This window comes from Carya illinoinensis, chromosome 6 (genome assembly GCF_018687715.1).
Source record: "Carya illinoinensis cultivar Pawnee chromosome 6, C.illinoinensisPawnee_v1, whole genome shotgun sequence".
NCBI classification, from domain to species: domain Eukaryota; kingdom Viridiplantae; phylum Streptophyta; class Magnoliopsida; order Fagales; family Juglandaceae; genus Carya; species Carya illinoinensis.
The window spans coordinates 35,023,777-35,043,800 of record NC_056757.1 but is presented as its reverse complement, the minus strand read 5'-3'; the positions used below and the strand labels follow the sequence as shown (position 1 = coordinate 35,043,800).

The 20,024-nt window shown below is 32.1% G+C and overlaps 2 protein-coding genes and 1 pseudogene across 2 annotated transcripts; 2 read left to right on the top strand and 1 right to left on the bottom strand.

Annotated features, from left to right (window-relative positions):
* Window positions 1-4,771: 4,771 nt before the first annotated feature.
* Window positions 4,772-6,051, top strand: LOC122312808 (protein FAR1-RELATED SEQUENCE 2-like). The gene is made up of 2 exons (XM_043127458.1): window positions 4,772-5,273; window positions 5,507-6,051. The coding sequence occupies exons 1-2, from the start codon at window positions 4,772-4,774 to the stop codon at window positions 6,049-6,051; spliced, it is 1,047 nt and encodes a 348-aa protein (XP_042983392.1).
* A 21-nt stretch (window positions 6,052-6,072) lies between these two features.
* On the top strand, window positions 6,073-11,316 carry LOC122312807 (protein FAR-RED IMPAIRED RESPONSE 1-like). Its single transcript, XM_043127457.1, has 3 exons — window positions 6,073-6,927; window positions 7,162-7,239; window positions 11,197-11,316. Exons 1-3 carry the CDS (start codon window positions 6,073-6,075, stop codon window positions 11,314-11,316), a joined length of 1,053 nt encoding a protein of 350 aa, XP_042983391.1.
* Window positions 11,317-11,931: 615 nt separating this feature from the next.
* On the bottom strand, window positions 11,932-13,741 carry LOC122313960 (annotated as a pseudogene).
* Between the last annotated feature and the right edge of the window lie 6,283 nt (window positions 13,742-20,024).

The following is a 20,024-nucleotide window of genomic DNA, read 5'->3' as shown; positions in this document are numbered from 1 at the left end:
CGCTAGTGGCTCCCGCACCGCTAGGCTTAAAAAAATATCTTCTTCTTCTTCTTTTTTTTTTTTTTAATACTTTTAAATATTTAAAAAAATATATAAAAAAATTATAATAATATTAAATAATTTTTTTAATCATTAATTAAAAAAAAAAAAAAGAGAGAAAGAAAAAAAGCCAACGATGGCCAAAGCATTTTCCTTTCCGGACGGTGCTAGAGTCATCGACTCCCAGCCGCTAAGTAAAAAAATTTTTTTTTTTCAAGTTATTTTTTAATACTTTTAAATATTTTAAAAATATATATAAAATTTATAATAATATTAAACCATTTTTTCTGAATCATTAAAAAAAAAAAAGAGAAAGCCAGCGGTGGCCAAAGCATTTTCCTCAATAATATTACCCCGATCACTACTCTAAACTGACAATATTTAATAAACTTACTTGCAAATCTCAAAAAAAGGTCAAAAACTTAAGCATTCTATAACTACATATAACATTATTTTTTATTTAAACTTATAATTAATTTACATAACTGTTATATATTTATTTAAAGAGAAACACGGTAGAAAAAAAAGAGTGGTAGATGCATCATTACTCAAATCTTTTGTATCCGACTGATAATAAATTACTCAAATCTTCGACTTATTATTATTATTAAAAAATATATTTTAACCATAACTTGTTTTAAAATTGGACTTATCTTTTATTCATTAAAAACTAAGGAGAACTGTTAGACATTAATACAACATTGGCTCAATATATTCCCTGTAATTAGTTTTAATTGATTTACCTACTTTATGTACGTGTAGCGTTTAGTACTCCAATTTATCCGAATTGGCTTAGAATCCCACATGAGAATTTAATTCCTGAACTGTACAGTCTCATCTCTGTATAAGAAATTCTGCAAAGTACCTAACATGGGAAAGTAAATAATTAATTAGAGAATAAATAAGACACCACTAAATTTATGTAATTGGTGGCCATAATTAAAAGTCGATTATGGAATAAAAATACATACAGATCATCAGGAAGATATTAATTGAATTGGGTTTGGTTTTGGATTTTTATATTTTTTTAAGAAAAAGTATTAAAAAGTGTTCAAATATATATATATATATATATATATATATATATATATATATATAAATACATCAAAATAAGTAGCGATAGCTCCCACTACCCATGGTGACTATAGCATTGTCTATTTTATATTTGTTTCACATTTTTAATGCTTATTTGATTAGATAAATATGAAAAGAAAATATTATTTATAAATGAGTAATGCTACAGTCATTATTGCCTATTTTTTTATATATTTTATTAATGTAATTGGTTGTATTATTTTTTTAATACGCAATTAATTATATCAATAAACTGTATAAAAGAGTATGTAAAAATAACTACACATAAAATTTTTAAATATAAAATAATTATTTTAAATACATAAAGATAAACTATATATCAATACTCTTAATAAATTATTTATTATTATTTTATTTCTATTCACATATAAGATGGCGTTTTTAACGTCCGCACATACCTGTTAATGTCTTCCTTTCCCAATACAAATTTTGTAAAATGTTGAAGAAATCTGATGCCCTATACGGACCTTCTCTTTTGTCCTCATTAATGTGTTGATTCATTAAGCCCCATTTAGTTATATAATTAAAATGAGATAAGATGTGGTATTTTGTTAAAAATTAAATTAAATATTGTTATAATATATTTTTTTAATATTAATTTTGTTTTAAAATTTTAAAAAAATTATATTATTTATTATATTTTATGTAAAAATTTAAAAAAAAATTATAATAAATATATAAAATGATATGAATAAGATAGTTTGATTTATGTAACGAAACTAGCCCTAAATCTATTGGATTTGAAATTAAGTTAATTAAGAATTCGATTATTCGTGGATTGTATATATATCCTCATTTCAAATTATGGTTGTATAAAAGATTGTATATATATCATTTCTCGGAAGGAGGACACTGTGTTTAAGTCTTGAAGGACAATAAAAGTGACCCAGTTGATAGTTTATGGAAGTGATTCACAGGACTATCTTTCAATTAAAAATCAGAGTGAAAGATATGGTTGTGGCAGCATTATCTTTTTAATTATTTGGTACATTGGTTCGTAGGAGGTAATGAAGGATGTACAGTTGTCATACGCAACTTGAAAAGAGCAGAGAAAAAGACGAAGGATGATCGAGAATCTGCCATTGAAAGAAACTATTACAGCTTTGAATTTTTAACACGAGTGACCATTTTACACTAGAAGGAATTTCTATTCACCTCTATCTACTTTTACAGATTCAGAGCATATCAGATAATTGATCTTGTCTCTAACCTCTTATTTTCTTGATATCATTATCAAGGGCCATTCACATTCTGCCCTGCTGGGTACGTTCCTAACCTGCCTCTTCTTGGCGACATGCTGCTAGATTTTGTCTTCAAGCATTCAACTGCCAGGCGCGAGACCCTGCCCTGTGCCAGAACTAAACATGCAAAGTCCGCATCAGAAACGCGTGACAAAGTTGTGAGATCTACCTCACTAACATCCGTGACATCCAAAATTGACTTCTGGTTTGATGCGCGGCAATACCAATATTCAATAGTTCTTGAAAACAACCACAACCAAAAACACATCGTCAAAGCAGGTTTTCAGGAATACATGTGAAACTTTTGAAGCTGATGAGTTATTTTTCAATACCAAGAATGCTGACTAAACTTCAAGGATTTGAAAATCACGAGTGGAGGATTGGAATTTGAGGTGTTCGTATTAATTTTTTTCTTGCAAGGACATTCTCGACAGGGTTGGATCTTGCCTGCCAACATACAATGCTGGCCATTAGTGTCTTAAAAGGAGATGTCCTGTTACGGGAGGCAAGCCCGATCCAAATATTATTATTAAAAAAATAATATTATATTATTATTTTGATAAATTTAATGATTAATTCAATGTAAAATTATAGATAAAAATGTTTTAAATTTATGAAAAATTTATACTTTTCGTCAAATTGTTTTAAAAGAATATTTGATAAATCCAACGCTAGTACTCTTTTAAGTGCTTTGAAAATTGAAAAAAAAATAGCTACACTAAGCATTTTGAGAACCAATCCACGTACGAAGAAGAAAGCATTTTATAAAGGAAAAAACTAGATTGCCGCCTGGTTTTGCCCGCTTTGGATGACTGCTTGACATGGCAAATCACTGTAGTGCTGACTAAGCTTCTAAAACAGGAAAAAAGAAAAACTCACTTCCCGCCTGCCTATTACGCACAGTGTATTTCTCCTTCCCGTGGGTTGGCTTCTCCAGTGTCTTTCTCCTTCCCGGTGGATGTTTAGGAATCTGAAACCCATTCACCGTCCCCCAACATCACAGCGCCGACCACCACCAAACTCGGCCCATCTCCGGCGATTGAAGGCCCCACACAGAAGCTGAAAAACCCGAGAACTAGGAATTCGAAACAGGGGACATCCGAAACCCATCCACCTGCTGCGTGGCTCATGGCGCCGATCACCATACAACGCCGGCGAGAGCTGGGTCAAGATAGAAACTCCAGCTTCCACTCCATAAACTCGACTCCTTCGAGTCGTATTCCACCCCCTCCCATCTGGTTCTGATTCACCCCCCCCCCCCCCCGGGACACGGTCATTTAGTCCACGGCAGCTGAAGGTAAAGAGAATATGTGCATTCCGGCACATTTCCTTTTGCAGAAAATTTCTTGTAAATGTGAATGAATACATGTAAGGGAATCCACATAAATATGGGCATGATTTATTTTCTGTCAAGTTGTTTGTATAGAAACTCTGTTTGTGGGCTATATATTCTGTAAGTAGCCGATTTTTTTTAATGTGTGTATACACCTTACATTGCAAGATTCTTGTATTATGTAAACATTGAAGAAAAATAAATATTCTGAAGCTCACAATGGAAATATCAAGACACCTATATTGATCTGTTTTGTAACCATTTATACAGAGGTTTACAAACCTATTTAAGGGATTTGTACAGCTAAGGAGATATTGTATACATCGGTTACAGATTTGAATCACTAAAAATAAAACAACTACATCAATTAGAGGCCATGATACTCGGCTTGATGAGTGCTGCAAATCACTTCCAAATTTGTTTCTATATTTGAATCTTATTCTTATCTTGTGTCACTCTCCTTAATAAACATGTCTTGTAATGCAAAATATAATTTGAGAGATTTTCACGAATACATTCGCCGGCTAGTGAAAACTTAACGTAAGTAAAGGTGCCACCTTTTAATTGAAGTTATGTACAAATTTAGTGCTATATTTCAGCTTAGTTAAAAATATTTGCTGAAACATGTTTTAACTGTTAAAATACATTAAAACCATGCAGCTTATTTCTCATAAAGACAAAGAAGCTTGATTTACGTTATAGGAGAAAAAAAAATCTTGCTTGATTTATACCTTTAAAAAAAATTGCTTTTTAAAATAAGAAGCTTGATTTACATTATAGGAGAAAAAAAAAATCCTGCTTGATTTATACCTTTAAAAAAAATTGCTTTTAAAAAAATAAGAAGCTTGATTTATATTGCTTAGAGAGAAGAATTTTTTTGGGCATATATATTTAACATAATTTTTCTGCATGGGCATCATCGGCATGCTATTTTGTAGTTATCTTTTCTTTGTTGTATGGTATTTATAATTTCACATGTCAATAATATGAGGGCATGTAAAATGATATGCTAATTCAATGGCCTTCACGATACTAATTGTAGGTTCTCCAAAGCTAAGTTCACATGGCTTCCTTTGTACACTTGACAGATGATGAGTATGATGAAGTATTGATTGATGATGGGCCTAATAATGATGATGGTACCGAAGAACCTAAGGAAGATGATGGTGTCGAGGAACCAATAGTTGGGATGACTTTTTCTAGTGAGGAAGAAGTCCGGTCTTATTATATGAGATATGCTAAACAAAAAGGGTTCGGGGTCCGTAGAAGGAATTCTAGACAAAGCGAAGATGGGCGGGTTAGATGGTTTACATTGGTATGTGCGTGGCAAGGCACAGCAAAGAGTCAGGCTTCCAGTATACTCAAGCCAAGACAAACAGAGAGGGTAGGGTGTAAAGCAAGAATTAATGCAGTTTTGAATGAAGATGGCGGATACACCTTGTCTAGTGTAATCTTGGATCACACACATTACTACAGTCCAGGGAAAGCAAGACACTTTAGATGCTTCAAGAAGGTAGATGCTTGTGGGGCTAAGAGGCTTGAAATAAATGATGAAGCTGGAATACGTACGTCAAAAACTTTCCAGAGTGTAATTGTTGAAGCGGGGGTATGAGAATATGCCATTTGGGCAAAAGGAATGTCAAAACTATATTGAGAAAGCACGACAACTTTGTCTCGGAGTTGGAGGCGTTGAAGCTCTAACTAACTACTTCCAGGAAATGCAGAAAAAAAAATGCTGAATTTTTTTATGCGATCGATGTCGGCCCTGACATGAGGTTAAAGAATGTGTTTTGAGCAGACGCCCGAAGTAGAGTTGCGTATCAATCATTCGGGGATGTATTCACTTTTGATACCACATACTTGACCAACGCTTATAAAATGTCATTTGCGCCATTTGTGGGCGTGAACCATCATGATCAGTCAATCCTATTCGAGTGTAGATTGATTTCCAATGAGGATGCAAATAATTTTGAGTGGTTGTTTGAGTCATGGTTGAAGTGTATGAATGACCAACCACCAAATGCAATCATTACAGACCAAGATAAGGCAATGAAACTTGCAATTGCCAGGATGTTTCCATTGTCTAGGCATCGCTTCTATTTGTGGCATATCATGAAGAAGCTTCCAAAAAAATTTGGGTCACATTCTCGATATGACGAGATCAAAGATAGTCTACACAAATGTGTATATGACTCATTAAGTAAGAATGAGCTTGAAGAACGATGGAGCTCTTTGCTTGAAACAAATGATCTTCGCGAGAATGCTTGGTTGGGATCGCTTTATGCTGATAGGCAGTATTGGGTGCCGGCGTACGTTAAAAATACATTTTGGGCCGGAATGTGAACCACACAACGTAGTGAGGGCATGAATGCATTTTTTGATGACTACGTTCACTCTCGGACCACATTGAAACAATTTGTGGATCAGTATGATTCGGCCCTTAGGAGGAAGGCAGAGAATGAAGCAATTGCTGACTTTAATTCATTTAACACTGAGATTCCTTGCATATCTCACTATCCTATCAAGAAGCAATTTCAAAAAATATATACAATTGCCAAGTTCAAGGAAGTCCAAGAAGAATTTCGAGGGTTTTTATATTTGACTACCTCGTATTTAGGTGGTGATGGGGCAAACTTTACGTACGTAGTCGGGGATGAGATTAAAGTGAGTGATGGATTTATTAAATGCGTAAACTATTTTGTTAGCGTATGTGGAGAAGATTCCCTTGATATTACATGCAGTTGCAAATTGTTTGAGTTTAGGGAAATATTATGTCGACATACTCTTCGAATCCTGGCACAGTTAGACAAGAGTGAAGTTCCACCAAAATACATTTTGGATCGGTGGAGGAAGGATATAAAGAGACAATATGTCAATGTAAAAAGTAGTTATGAGGCGACAAGCAACCCTGAGAAACAAAGGTTCAATCGGATCCAAAATTGCTTCTATAAACTGTGTTCAAATGCTGCAAAGACCGAGAGAAGCTGTGTGAAATTGATTGGTCAGCTAGAACAGTTGAAGTCGGAGTACCCCGATGACGATTCACATGAAGGTACTTCCACAGCTGGTCTTGTTACTCCCATTGATGGCACAACCAGCAAAGTTCTTAGTCCATTAGTTGTTCGGAGTAAAGGGAGATCCACAACTAAGAGAAGAACACATCCCGTTGAGAAGGCTCTCAAGAAATCGAGTACTAGAAGAAGACTGTCCACAACTGAGGTCCAAAATCCTTTGATTATTTTGTACACATATGTAGGATTCATTTTTTAGATACTAGTAGTTTTTTTCATATAATTCAGTATTAGTTCTAGTTGAATTCATGTAATTCAGTATTAGATTTTACCTAGATTGCCTATATTATTGAAAGTTCCAGCTTGATTGTTTAGATAGGAAAAATTATCACCTTAGGCTTAAACTTAAGATATTGTATTCCATATTTGTTGATATGCATAGAAAAGTAGTTACTTATCAAGGGAAGATAGACGAAATTACAGTATGAGCGGCACACAGCATGAGGTTCCACAAACTCAGGTACTTATAAAAAGACTTAACTGATATTGCAGGTTTTGCTAAGTATTCTTTTATTTTGTTTATGTATAGAAAGCCAAAAATAATGTTTGCTGATTTTTTCCAGCAATCATGGCTACATGATCAAGAAAGCCAAGTTTGGACACATGCGCCGGATTTTTTTTGTACTCTCTCGACTGCTCGTCCACCTCCAATGCAAGTGCAACCTGTGCAGATGAATGACTCGGATCAGGATGATTTACGACAGCCTAGATGGTGGCAGCCATGATGGTGTTGTATTTATAGTGGTATTGTCCAGGATAGGGTGTCTTTTGATTATTTTTGTATTTTGGACAGTGGGCTGATGTTGCTGTATTTATAGTGGTAGGTTGGGTGTCTTTTGTGCTTTTTGTATTTTGCACAGTGGGAAGATGATGCTTGTTGTAAATGATGTGTTTTTTTGTATTTAGGAGGGGCTGTTGCTGTACTTACTAGTAGCTTTTGTATAAGAAATATGTATAGGAAATATGTATAAGTTCTCGAAAATACAATGGCCTCAACTGCCATTTTGGTTGAAAGAAAGCTGTTCAATATGAAAACTCCTTTTTTCTTCACAAGCTGAGTACCTATGAGTTGTTTATTTGCAATCTAATGGTGTATTTGTGGTTATTTCCAGCATATACTTATTTTTATTACTTGGTCTGAAATATAAAAGGGTGAGTTATATTGCAGGAAATTTGTGCATGATGTTGTTTATATTTTGTTATCCAACAACTACGTCCAGGATATTGTATTTATACTTCCAGGATATTGTGTTTATACTTCCAGGAAAGTCCATGAGATTTATTTTGGGCATATCCAACAACTACTCCAGGATATTGATGTTATTTATTTTATTTCCAAAGCAACCTTTTGCTTGGTTGAACTTGCAGTAGCTGTTTATAACAGGGTTTAATAACCTCAAACAGGGTTTAATAACCTCAAATGGACACTTGAATTCACAGGTGAGTCTTGAATCAGGACTAATAACAAACCACTTAATAATACAAACTTCATTTTCATTAATATCAACAAATACATATCGTTTTCACAAAATACAAAGACTTTCCACAATGATACAAAGATCTAGCAGTCTATTACAAATTTCCAGCAACAAGCTGATTTCTCAGCTTCCACAAAATACAAAGATCTTCCACATACAAATAGACTTTTGTAGTTGCTTACTTCTACAACTATATTAACATTTCCCTTTGAACCAACCACAACTAGATATAAGCAACCCAACAAAGAAAAACCACGACAATGAAATTAGTGTCACGTAAGTGGCTTTCTCCATTTGCCTCTTGCGCTTCTCAGACTCTATTTGTAGTCGATGATTCAAGTTTTGGATATCCATTGATGCTTGGATCTTTTCAACTTCAACTTTTAATTTATCAATTGAGTGTTGTAATCGTTTGATGGTTTTTTGGCAATATGATAGTATTTCAGGGTCATACCAGCAGAAGTATCCACAAGACTTCCTAGACTGCAGAAAATCAATTACCACTTAAATTTAGACAAACAACACTATCAACAATAATGATATGTGAGGGCAAGAAGAGTAAATCTCACCATATAGTTTTGGCATCCAAAAAACCGCCGCCCCTCATTTTCTTCCGTATGCGCAGTTCTTTGACAAGCTTTAATTCCACAGTAACAAATTAGGTACTCAACTATTGACTTTCTTGAACTTGAGCAATTTTTACTACGTCACTTAGGCATTGCTGTCCATATACAAAGAGAACAATAAAAGTAGTTGTCGTAGCACATACAAAGAAAAATTTTTAACATCATTCCCTTCCACAATATACTCCACTCATTCTTATAGTAAAACCAAACAAATAAATAAAATGTATAGCAGGCCTGTTTTCAAATTCAGTATAATATTACTTTTTAACTACTGTTGTTTAGAATTCATATGATGATGTTAAACTTGACAACTAATGGGTTGCCTATCTACTGCATAGGTTAGCGATGAGATGACAAAAAAAAGTATATAAATTGGGTAATACTCGATATAGCTATCAACTGTGTTCAGTAATGGCCATCAATTAGATTCTGAACTTAGGCTTGCAATAATCAGGTATCTCACTATTCTTGTTATGAATTTGAACTTATGGGAACCTAAGGTGTGCAAATTGGACTTCCTTAAACTATGTTTCATAAAAACCACTTGACACTTATCAATATAAATCTTACAAACATATCAGAATTTTTCTTACTAAACGCTTTTGCAATAACTATAAAATGAAGGCCATTTGAACTCCAAAACAGAATTATTGAACAATATTTAGAGGCCATTTGAACTCCAAAAAAGACTTATTGAACAATATACGCATGGTCATTTGAACTCCAAAACAGAATTGTATTCACAATATGTAGAGGCCATTTGAACTCTAAAACAGAATTGTATTCACAATATTTAGAGGCCATTTGAACTCCAAAACAGAATTGTATTCACAATATGTAGAGGCCATTTGACCTCCAAAACAAAATTGTTGAACAATATTTAGAGGCCATATGAACTCCAAACCACAAAAGTTTACACAATATTTAGAGGCCATTTCAACTCCACACATATTTAAATATTAGAGTTCCAAATAAACTGATCATGCCAAGCCAAAGATTAGAACTAAAAATGCCAAAACATCCTGTTTTCAGCAAGCACATAAACTGTAATCTTCCTTTACAAAGAACATGAAAAAGGTAAAATTACTCATTCTAGGTTAAAACTTGGTTTATTTTTTTTAAACCAAGTCCCCTGTCGCCTTATTCATTTAAGCTAACATACAACCAAGTACATAAAAATCTCACACAAAATACTACAACTAGGAAAAACTAACAGTCATTCAAGTTGTCTAGACTAAAAAAAAATTAACCAACCGAACCCCCTAAGAAAAAAGTCGACAGCTTTGTTTGTTGGGAAAAAAATTCTGCACCAAGTCCCCTGTCGCCTTATTCATTCAAGCTAACATACATTTTCTAAACCAAGTACATAGAAATCTCACACAAAATACTACAACTAGGAAAAACTAACAGTCATTCAAGTTGATTCTAGACTAAAAAAAAATTAACAAACCGAACCCCTTAAGAAGCAAGTCGACAGCTTGTATTTTGGGGAAAAAAATTCTACATCATACGTCTATCACACTACCTGTGATGAGAATAGATTTAGCATCAATGGGGAGTACTAGAAGGAGGTTACCAGAAATAGAAATGAAGAGGGAACCGGCAAGGTATTTATTCCTGGAGGAAGAAAGAAGGTCCGATGGACGATGATGGGTCGAACCGGTAGCGATGGGAACTGATGAAAATCGAGGTACTTATCTCGCTGAACCAATGTTCAGCAACGGGACGGCTGGGAGGAGATGGCAACAGTAGGGCTGCTGCTGGGTTTGAGTAGTATTTTCACACAATGAGTTCACGATGCCCTTCTTTCTGACCGTTTTCCCCCTTTTTTTATTTTTTATTTTATTTAATGCCACGTGGCGTGCCACGTCAGGCGGTCAAAATCTACGGTAACCCGGGAGCGGCACAGTAGCGCGACCCTTTTATAAAAGAATATTTAAGAACATAAAAAAATAAATTAAAAAAATTACTTGACTTTCTCGAGACCCATCCTCAAGCTAGTTGCCCGACTTGAGACCTATAAATGGCCGTGGTATCTCAAACAGCGGAGATCGAGTACCTCAAAACAAGAAGAAATTGTTAGTATCTCCCCTAGCTACCCGCCTACCTTGTGCATATTTCTCTCCCTAAAAGGCGTGAGGCTTTTGGTCCAATACTCAACGCTCATCATCTTAGCTGAAAAACCAAGACAATTATGAAGGTAGATTGGAAATTGCTAGCTAGGAGTACGTGCTGCATGTGAGAAAAATCAGACCAATTAAAAGATATATGTAGTTTCTGCTAGCTAATATAAAGTTGCATTGTTTTTTGCAGCAAACGGTGCTGATCAACGTGTCCATGGATGGCCACAGCTGGCTTCGCTGTTGTATGCTGGATGGACGGAAAGTCCGGACCAAAGCCTTGAAGATTGCAGTTGGCGTTTCAGGTACCTAACGGATCAAATACTATGTATAAACCACCGCTGTTAATATAGCATTTTATTAATACTGAAATTTTTTCTTTTCTTTAATTTCTTTTTTATCAATTGACTAAGAAATTTTTTTTTTGGGGTACTTTTGCATTGACTCAATAAGAGAGTTGACCACCCATGCTGGGAGCTGCCGCTCGGGACTCGCACTAATGCATTTTGCATTTCTTTATTTTTTTTCTTTGCTCTTTTTTATATGATTTTTATAACATTTTTAAATATTTTATTAAAAATTACTTACTTAATCATAAAATCAAAAAAAAAAAAAAAAAAAAATCCCAACGGGAGATCGCGTAGCTTTTTCCATGGTTAAATAAGTAATACTGCTGACTTTTTACTGATTATATTTTAAATTCGTTTTCCTTAAAAGAATACGATAACCAAGAAAACAAATTCTATTGATGGAAGAAAATCATGGTTGTAACTGGAAACACAAAATTACAGGTCGGTAATCCTAAAATTCAAAAACCACATATCAAAATGAAATATAAATACACAATTAAAAAAAGGAAAAAAAAAAAAAACCTCTAACCATAATACACAGAAAAGCCATAAACAAGAAAAATATTATAAAGACCAGATTAATTGTTCTGATCTTGATCATCATAACGATGTCAATGATCTAGATCAGATTATTGTTGATTAATAAATCAATATCATATATAGCACAACAGCTAGCTAGCTACTTAATTGATTTTAAACTTGAATTAATATTTGCCAGCTTCTTCTTCCCTAGCTCTGCTTAATTTACTTGTTTCCTGCAGTTAGGAGTACGTCGGCAATCAAGCTTTCCAAATTCTGGTAAGAAGAACCACCAGCTTTTGCAGCCTCTTCCGCCATTGTCTTCCACTCCATTACCTTCTTCTTCATCTCTTTACCCTTATCACCCTCCATTAACTCCCTCACTTGCTTCTCAACTTCGTTCCGCTTAACGTTGTTATCTATCTCCATCCCAATGCCCCATTCAGTGCAGCAGTACCTGCAATTCGTCTGCTGCTCGGCAAAGAAGGGCCAGGAGATCATTGGCACTCCACCGCACACGCTTTCAAGCGTGGAATTCCACCCGCTATGCGTTAGAAACCCAGCTATTGATGGGTGCTTCAGGATTTGTTCTTGAGCGCACCAACTTGCTAGCATGCCTCGATCTTTAGTTTGGGTAACAAATTCAGGAGACAGAATGGCCGAGTCTCCCACCACAAGATCAGGCCTTATAATCCACAAGAAGGGTTTTCCACTGTTGGCAAGTCCCCAAGCAAACTCGACAAGTTGTTGAGGCGTCATCACAGTGATGCTGCCAAAATTTACGAACACCACGGAGTTGGGTTCTTTTGTATTTAGCCATTCAACACACCCGGGCTGTTCTTTCCGCAGATTTGAACCTAACGATTTCAATATGTCATCTTTAATCTGATCGGCAAGTAACAGAAGTGGACCGATGTTGTGTATACGAGGAAGCAAAGACGAGAGAGCATCCAAAGCATCCTTTTCAAATGGGTCGAACGTGTTCAAAATCACAGCTGAAGCTCTTGGAGTTCTCTTCGTTTCCCGGATGAGGAAGTTGACCATGATATCGTTCTCATCCGTAGTTCTAATGAAACTCGGAAGATCCCTCAGCCGCATGTTTTTCATTCCGGGAATCCAATCGATTTCTGTTTCTAAATACCCATTCGTTAGATCGCTTGCATCTGTGAATCACATCCATCGAAGTAAGTTACAATCTTTGTTAAGGTTGACACATGGTAATGAATCTATATAGGAAACACTTGCCTTAAAAAGTTAAATCTGATCAATAGTAATATTAAGGTTGATCGAGGCTCTATGTTTGTACCTTTGAGCGGTGTTAAACCTCGTTCAACTAGATGACGATAATGCATATAACTCAACAAACCGCAGGCGCTAGGTGTCCAGAAAAGTATGTTTGGAATTCCAAACTTTTCAGCAGCATCAAGGGTGAAGCTCATGCAGCCATCAGACACAATACGGGTGACCGGCGGCACGTTGGAAGAGGTCGTATCGTTGAGTTTGGAGAGGAGGCTGCAGAGAGGGACGAGGCAATTCTTGGAGGTGGAATCGCAAAGGGAAGGGACATCTTGGCTAACATCGGGATCGGAAAAAGGAAGGCCGTCGGGGATGGTCTCAAAGCGGAAGCCCGGGAAGCCGTCAAGGGCATTGGGGCCTCTGGACCTGAGCAAGCGTTTGTGGTTGTACTCGGTATTCACAAAAGTTATGAGAAAGCCTTTGATCGGAGGAGTTTGGCGAGCTTGAGCATTGGGTTGATGTGACCCTGAAGTGGGTATGGAACACAGAGAACGTGACCTCTAAAATCTGCAGAAATAGAACCCATATCTCTGTGAATCCCTCCCTGACAAACACACTCAGCTCAGGCACACGATCAGATGGGGAATGCTTGGAAGAAGTTGCATCTCTTCGGCCCTTTTATAGCCATACTGTCCGAAAATAACTGAGCCTTTTCCTTATGGACGATGCTATAGCCACCTGTTACCGCCCAGATTTTTTTAGAAAATTCTCTAATTTTTTAGAGTCTTTTAGTCTTTTATAATCTTGTAAAATTATGTAGAGTATTTTAAAATGGTGTAGAACCTTTTAGGAAAGGGTTTTATAGACAATTCTAGAGTAGTAATCTAGAAAGTTCTTTACCCTTGAATTGATGACAACTGTCACAATCCTAATCATTCTTTATACTAAGAGCTCTCTATAAATAGAGAGGGTCTCATTTGTGTAAATCACTAAACAATAAAAAAAATAAATTCTCTAAAACTTCTCTCTCTATCTTCTCTCTCTAGTTCTCTATTGTCTTAAGTCATTTAGAATACTTACTTAGGAGTTTTGTGGAGAGAAAGCCTCCTAAGGCCGCACGGGACGTGTGAAGAAATTCTAAGTCCGTGACATATCGCTAAGTTTAAAAAAATATCTTTTATTTATTTATTTTTTAAATTATTTTTTAATATTTTTAAATATTTAAAAAAATATAAAAATTTTATAATAATATTAAATAATTATTTCTTAATCATTAATAAAAAGAAAAAAAATAAGGAATGGTTGGGGGAAGTTGCATCTCTTCAGCCCTTTTATAGCCATATACTGTCCGAACATAACTGAGCCTTTTCCTTATTAGACAATGCGACCACGTACGGCCATGGCATGTTTTCCACGTTCAGCCGTCAGAAGTGACTTTTGTTGGTGCTCAGTCAGTCGGTCAGTCTCGACTCTCCACTTCTAATTAAAAAACACTTCTTTTATTACGAAATAAAATTAAAAATTAAAAAGAATGCCCAGCATTTTCCATTCAATAATATTACCCCCGGTCACTACTCTAAATGACAATATTTAATAAACTTACTTGCAAATCTCAAAAAGATGTCAAAATCTCTTCGGGCTGTTCTGTTTGGTCACTAAAAATTTTGATATGAGAATTTTAAATTTTAAAATTAAATATTAAAATATTATATTTTAATATTATTATTGTATTGAAATTTAAAAAAATTAAAAAAAAGTTAAATTGTTTATTATATTTTATATGTGGATTTAAGAAAGTTATAATGATGAGATGAGAATTTTATGTTTGAGATGAAAATTTCTTGTAGCCAAACACAACCGCATCGAAATTTGGGTTGCTTTATATTTTATATAAATAATGCTGGTGTCACCGCTTACCGCTGGAGACACCGCTCGCATTTTTCTTTTTTAATTTTATTTTTTTACTTTAGGATTAATTTTTTTTAACGATGTTATGAATTTTTTTTGAATTTTTATATTTTCAAAAAAATAAATTAAAAAGAGTTAAATATATATCTTCTATATATAAAAAGTGTGTATGAAACGGAAAATCTTGTTTTAACGGTTTTTCTTATTTTTCCGTTAAAGTTAACACCGTTTGTTTTAACGGTTTGACACATAAAATGAAGACATAAATGTTGAGAGAGATAGCATTCAATGTTGTTACATGATTTATTAATCTCAATAATTATAATACTTAATAGTTTATATAATAATAAGTAATTAAAGATTAGTTATTATATTTTTCTCTTTCTCCTTAACATATACACGTGTATTAGATGCATAAGATGTGAATCCCTAAGTATAATATACCTGTATTATACGTTTCATTAACTTAGATTATTGAGTATTCCAAATTTAAAAATCTCATATAATATATAATATAAGTGTGTTTAATCAAAGTGTTTTTTTTTCCCCATGGTAGTAGGACGTAGCTTCCGCTAAGTCATATTCCACACGTGGGCTTGCTATGATAGGCACGTGACAAAAGCTGTGATCCTTGAGTTAATCAAGAAAGAGTAAATTCGGCCAACAATTTTAAAATATATTTTATGATTTATATATATGCTATATATAGAAAATATTATACCACAAATTTTATAAAAAGATTACGTTTTAACTTTATGTTGTCCCTGATCGACTCAACCAACAGCAAAATAAGAATTTCAATGTTGTCTCTATTGATTGTCTACAGGATGGCATAAATTGATGAATTATAATACAAACATCAAACGATACATATTTTGAACTATCGTTTGTGTTAGACTTTTATTAAATTTTTTGTATACATTTTTGCTAAAATTATAGATGTTATAAACATGTATTGGACTATATGATACTTTGAACTAATTTTTTTATTTTCTCCAATATGCCTTAAATTATTAAGTGACATCAATAATTTTTATAAAATATATATTATTTTTTATAAATAATCATTTCATAAAATTAGACAAACGTGCTTTGCACGTTACTCCCACCTAGTATATATAAAATACATCAAAATAACTAGCAATAGCTCCGTTACCCACGGTGGTTACAGCATTATCTATTTTATATTTTTTTTCACATTTTTAATGCTTATTTGATTAGATAAATGTGAAAATAAAATATAATTTATAAATGAATAATGCTATGGTAATTATTGCCTTATTTTTATATATTTTATTAAAACAATTAGTTGTATTATTTTTTTAATATATAACTAATTATATCAGTAAATTACATAAAAGAATACATAAAAATAACTACGTATATAAATTTTAAATATAAAATAACTATTTTGATTAATCACATTAATAAAATACATAAAGACTACATAAAGATAACCATATATCAATACTCTTAATAAATTATTTATTATTATTTTATTTCTATTCACTTATAAGATGGCATTTTTAACGTCCGCACATACCCTGTTAATGTCTTCCTTTCCCAATACAAATGTTGTAAAATGTTGAAGAAATCTGATGCCCTATTTGGACCTTCTTTTTTGTCCCCATTAATGTGTTGATTCATTCAGCCCGATTTAGTTATATAATTTAAATGAGATGATATGAGATATTTTGTTAAAAATAAAATAAAATATTATTATAATATAATTTTTTTAAATTAATTTTGTTTTAAAATTTAAAAAAATTGAATTATTTATTATATTTTATATAAAAACTTAAAAAAAATTATAATAAATATATAAAATGATATGAATAAGATAGTTTGATTTATGTAAGGAAACTAGCCCTAAATCTATTGGATTTGAAAGTTAATTAGGAATTCGATTATTCGTGGATTCAAATTCTTTTACTCTTCGTGAAATTGAGGCTGCAAATGGTACATTGAATTTCTAGGCTAATTTTCAAAAGTATTTAACTACTTTTACTGTATGTCTTTTATGATACATCTATAACTGTTTATAATTATTTTACAGATTATTTTTAAACAAATAATAAAATCATGCCACTCCATTAAAAATAAATCTTAATAATATTACAAAAATAACATTACTCTATATAAATATCCTCATTTCAAAATATGGTTGTATAAAGGATTGTATATATATCATTACTCTTGCAAAACTACCATTCATTTCATATAGAGTTATAAATTAATTGTAAAATAATTATAAGGTTATCATTTTGATTATAAATGATTAAAAAACAAGAAAGAGAAAAGTCAATGGATATAACTAACAAAATAATTGTCCCATATGTATTTAAAAAAATTAAACTAATTGAATTGTTCTATTTATTATCTATACATTATATATATATTTTAAAAAATAAAATAAATATGATATATGGTGTATAGAGATGATAAGTAAAATTACTCAATACTATAACATGAAAGATCCCTTTGTGTGTCTATATACATATATTTGAAAATTTGTGAGATCTACAAGCCCTAGAACTGAGTATACTTTTTATTTATTTAATTAAATATTTTATATATTGAGCCTAATTATTATAAAATACTATAACTCATCGGTAAAGAGAGGTGTTGAAACAAATAAATAATTATATATATTGTTAGTTTAAGCTTATACAAGATTTGATATATATATATATATATATATATATATATATATATAAATATATAAGAAAATAATAACCAATTAGTGAGAGCCACGATCATCGCACCCACACAAATCTTTCATGACGACTGGATATTTTTTTTAATATTTTTTAGATGTATGAGCAGTCCCCATTATATGTAAACTAACTCTTATATTATTTTATTGGTCTCATTCGATGCTTAAATGCCACGGATATGAAAGCAACGCATACTGTATATATTGGGACAAGGGACACCAAATTCGACTATGAATTCGAGGTCATGCAACTGCAAGTTGTGAGTTGATCTTTGGATTAATTAATCTATACTCCATTAGGATGTTTAGAACTTAAGAGTATTTCAGTCAACCAATTAGTGAGAGCCATCGCACCAAGCTGTTAATAATTTTTAAAGGATGATAGATTACAATAATACAGTTTTTAAAATTTTAGTTTAACTTTTACTAGGTGTCGTAAACTTTGTTGTGATGTTGAGATGAAATGAATTAATAAATTTATAAATAGTACTTAAATAATATGTAAATAATATTGAAATAATTTGAATTAAGATGTTTTATTAAGTTTTGAGAAAGAAAATATAAAAATTTGAATAAAAATATTATAAAATTATAATATTGTTATAATATAATTTTTGAATATAATTTTTTTAAAATTTAAAATTTTGAATTATTTTTTACGTTTTATTTAAAATTTTAAAAAAATTGTAATGATTAGATAAAACTATTGAGAATTTAAAATTGAAAAATATTTATGTTTGAATGATGTTTAGATGTTGAAATTAAATGAGATTTAAAAAATGAAAATACTTTAACTACTAAAAGATTACACAAAAGTAAACCACAAACTGATATAACTTTATAAAAAGTTACTTTTATTATAAAGTAGATCTAATGGATCTTATAAAATAATGTCAATTTATAAATTTAATTTTATACAATCTCTTTGTATCTATATCAATTTTCTTTAAAATAATATTATTTTAAATGGGGCCTAAATAGTTTTAAAATATTATTTTGTTGCCATTGGGTAACTGGGTTGCTCTTTGTAACGTGTTTGTGAAGGATTTAAATCACATGGGTAGCTGTTGTACATGCCACATGGCGCATTTATAGAACAAGGAGTTATTCGTTTTTTTTTTTTTTTAATGATATTTGTCTTTATTCGAGATTGCCAAATGAGATGCTTGGCTTGACCTTATAAATTTCTATAAATTTGTTGGATTCTTCCTACACACTCCAACAATTTAAAAATTAAAAAAGAAAATAATATTTAGATATCTTTAACATTAATACAAAATACAGCTAATGTTGTAATAATAATAATAATTGTCACCTCTCCAAGATTAGATCAGGAGATCTGACCAACAATATTCAAATGATTATTTATTAATATATTATACTTTCATCCTACAGAGCACGACATTCTTATATATATATAAAGAAAATAATGGTATGGTATGTCATTTAGTTATTAGATAATGAAGATCATGACATATAAGGCCAGAGCTAGCTAACAAAACTCATAGATCAATTAGTATTTTATTATAAAGTCGTAATGAAGATCACATAAAAGGCAAGAGCTAGCTGACAAAACTCATAAAGCATGATCAGAACCTACACAAGTTTGCATTCTTACTTCTGCCATTAATGACTAATATATATTAGCATTTATAAGTAGAAGAATATATATATATATATATAGTGCCAAGGACAAAGCCAGGAGTATAGGTTTGGAGCGGTCGGATATTTGTAAGTATAGAATAAATAGTTAAATTAAAAATTGTTAGAAACACATTTAATAAATTGATAAAAAACACTGAGTAAACAATAAGAAAGAAAAAAAAAAATTCAAATTTGCATTCTTCCATGAATACCAATAATTTTACATCTAAACTTTTCATATGTTGCAATTATGAGAATATGTTTAACTACGGAAACGATCTATATAGAAATTACAAAAAATAGGTAATACATGTAAGGACAATTCTAGGGGGCCGCCAAGCATGTACCATTGGGCATGCCCCTTAGTGCATTTCAACTTTTTTTTTATTATTTTAAACATTTTGTAAGCATTTTTAAATATTTAAACAAATTTACAATTTTATTAATAATTACTTCCTTAACTATTAAATAAAAAATAAAAAAACCCGAGCAGTAACTTTAAGGATACAAATTCATGGGACCAAACATCATTTTTCTATATATAAATTATAAACTAAATTTTATATTTTGCTAAATAAAGCATAACAATAACGTTGTATATGTATAAGGTCCTTGTTCTGTACAGTCAGTTTAATATAGAGTAAAGAA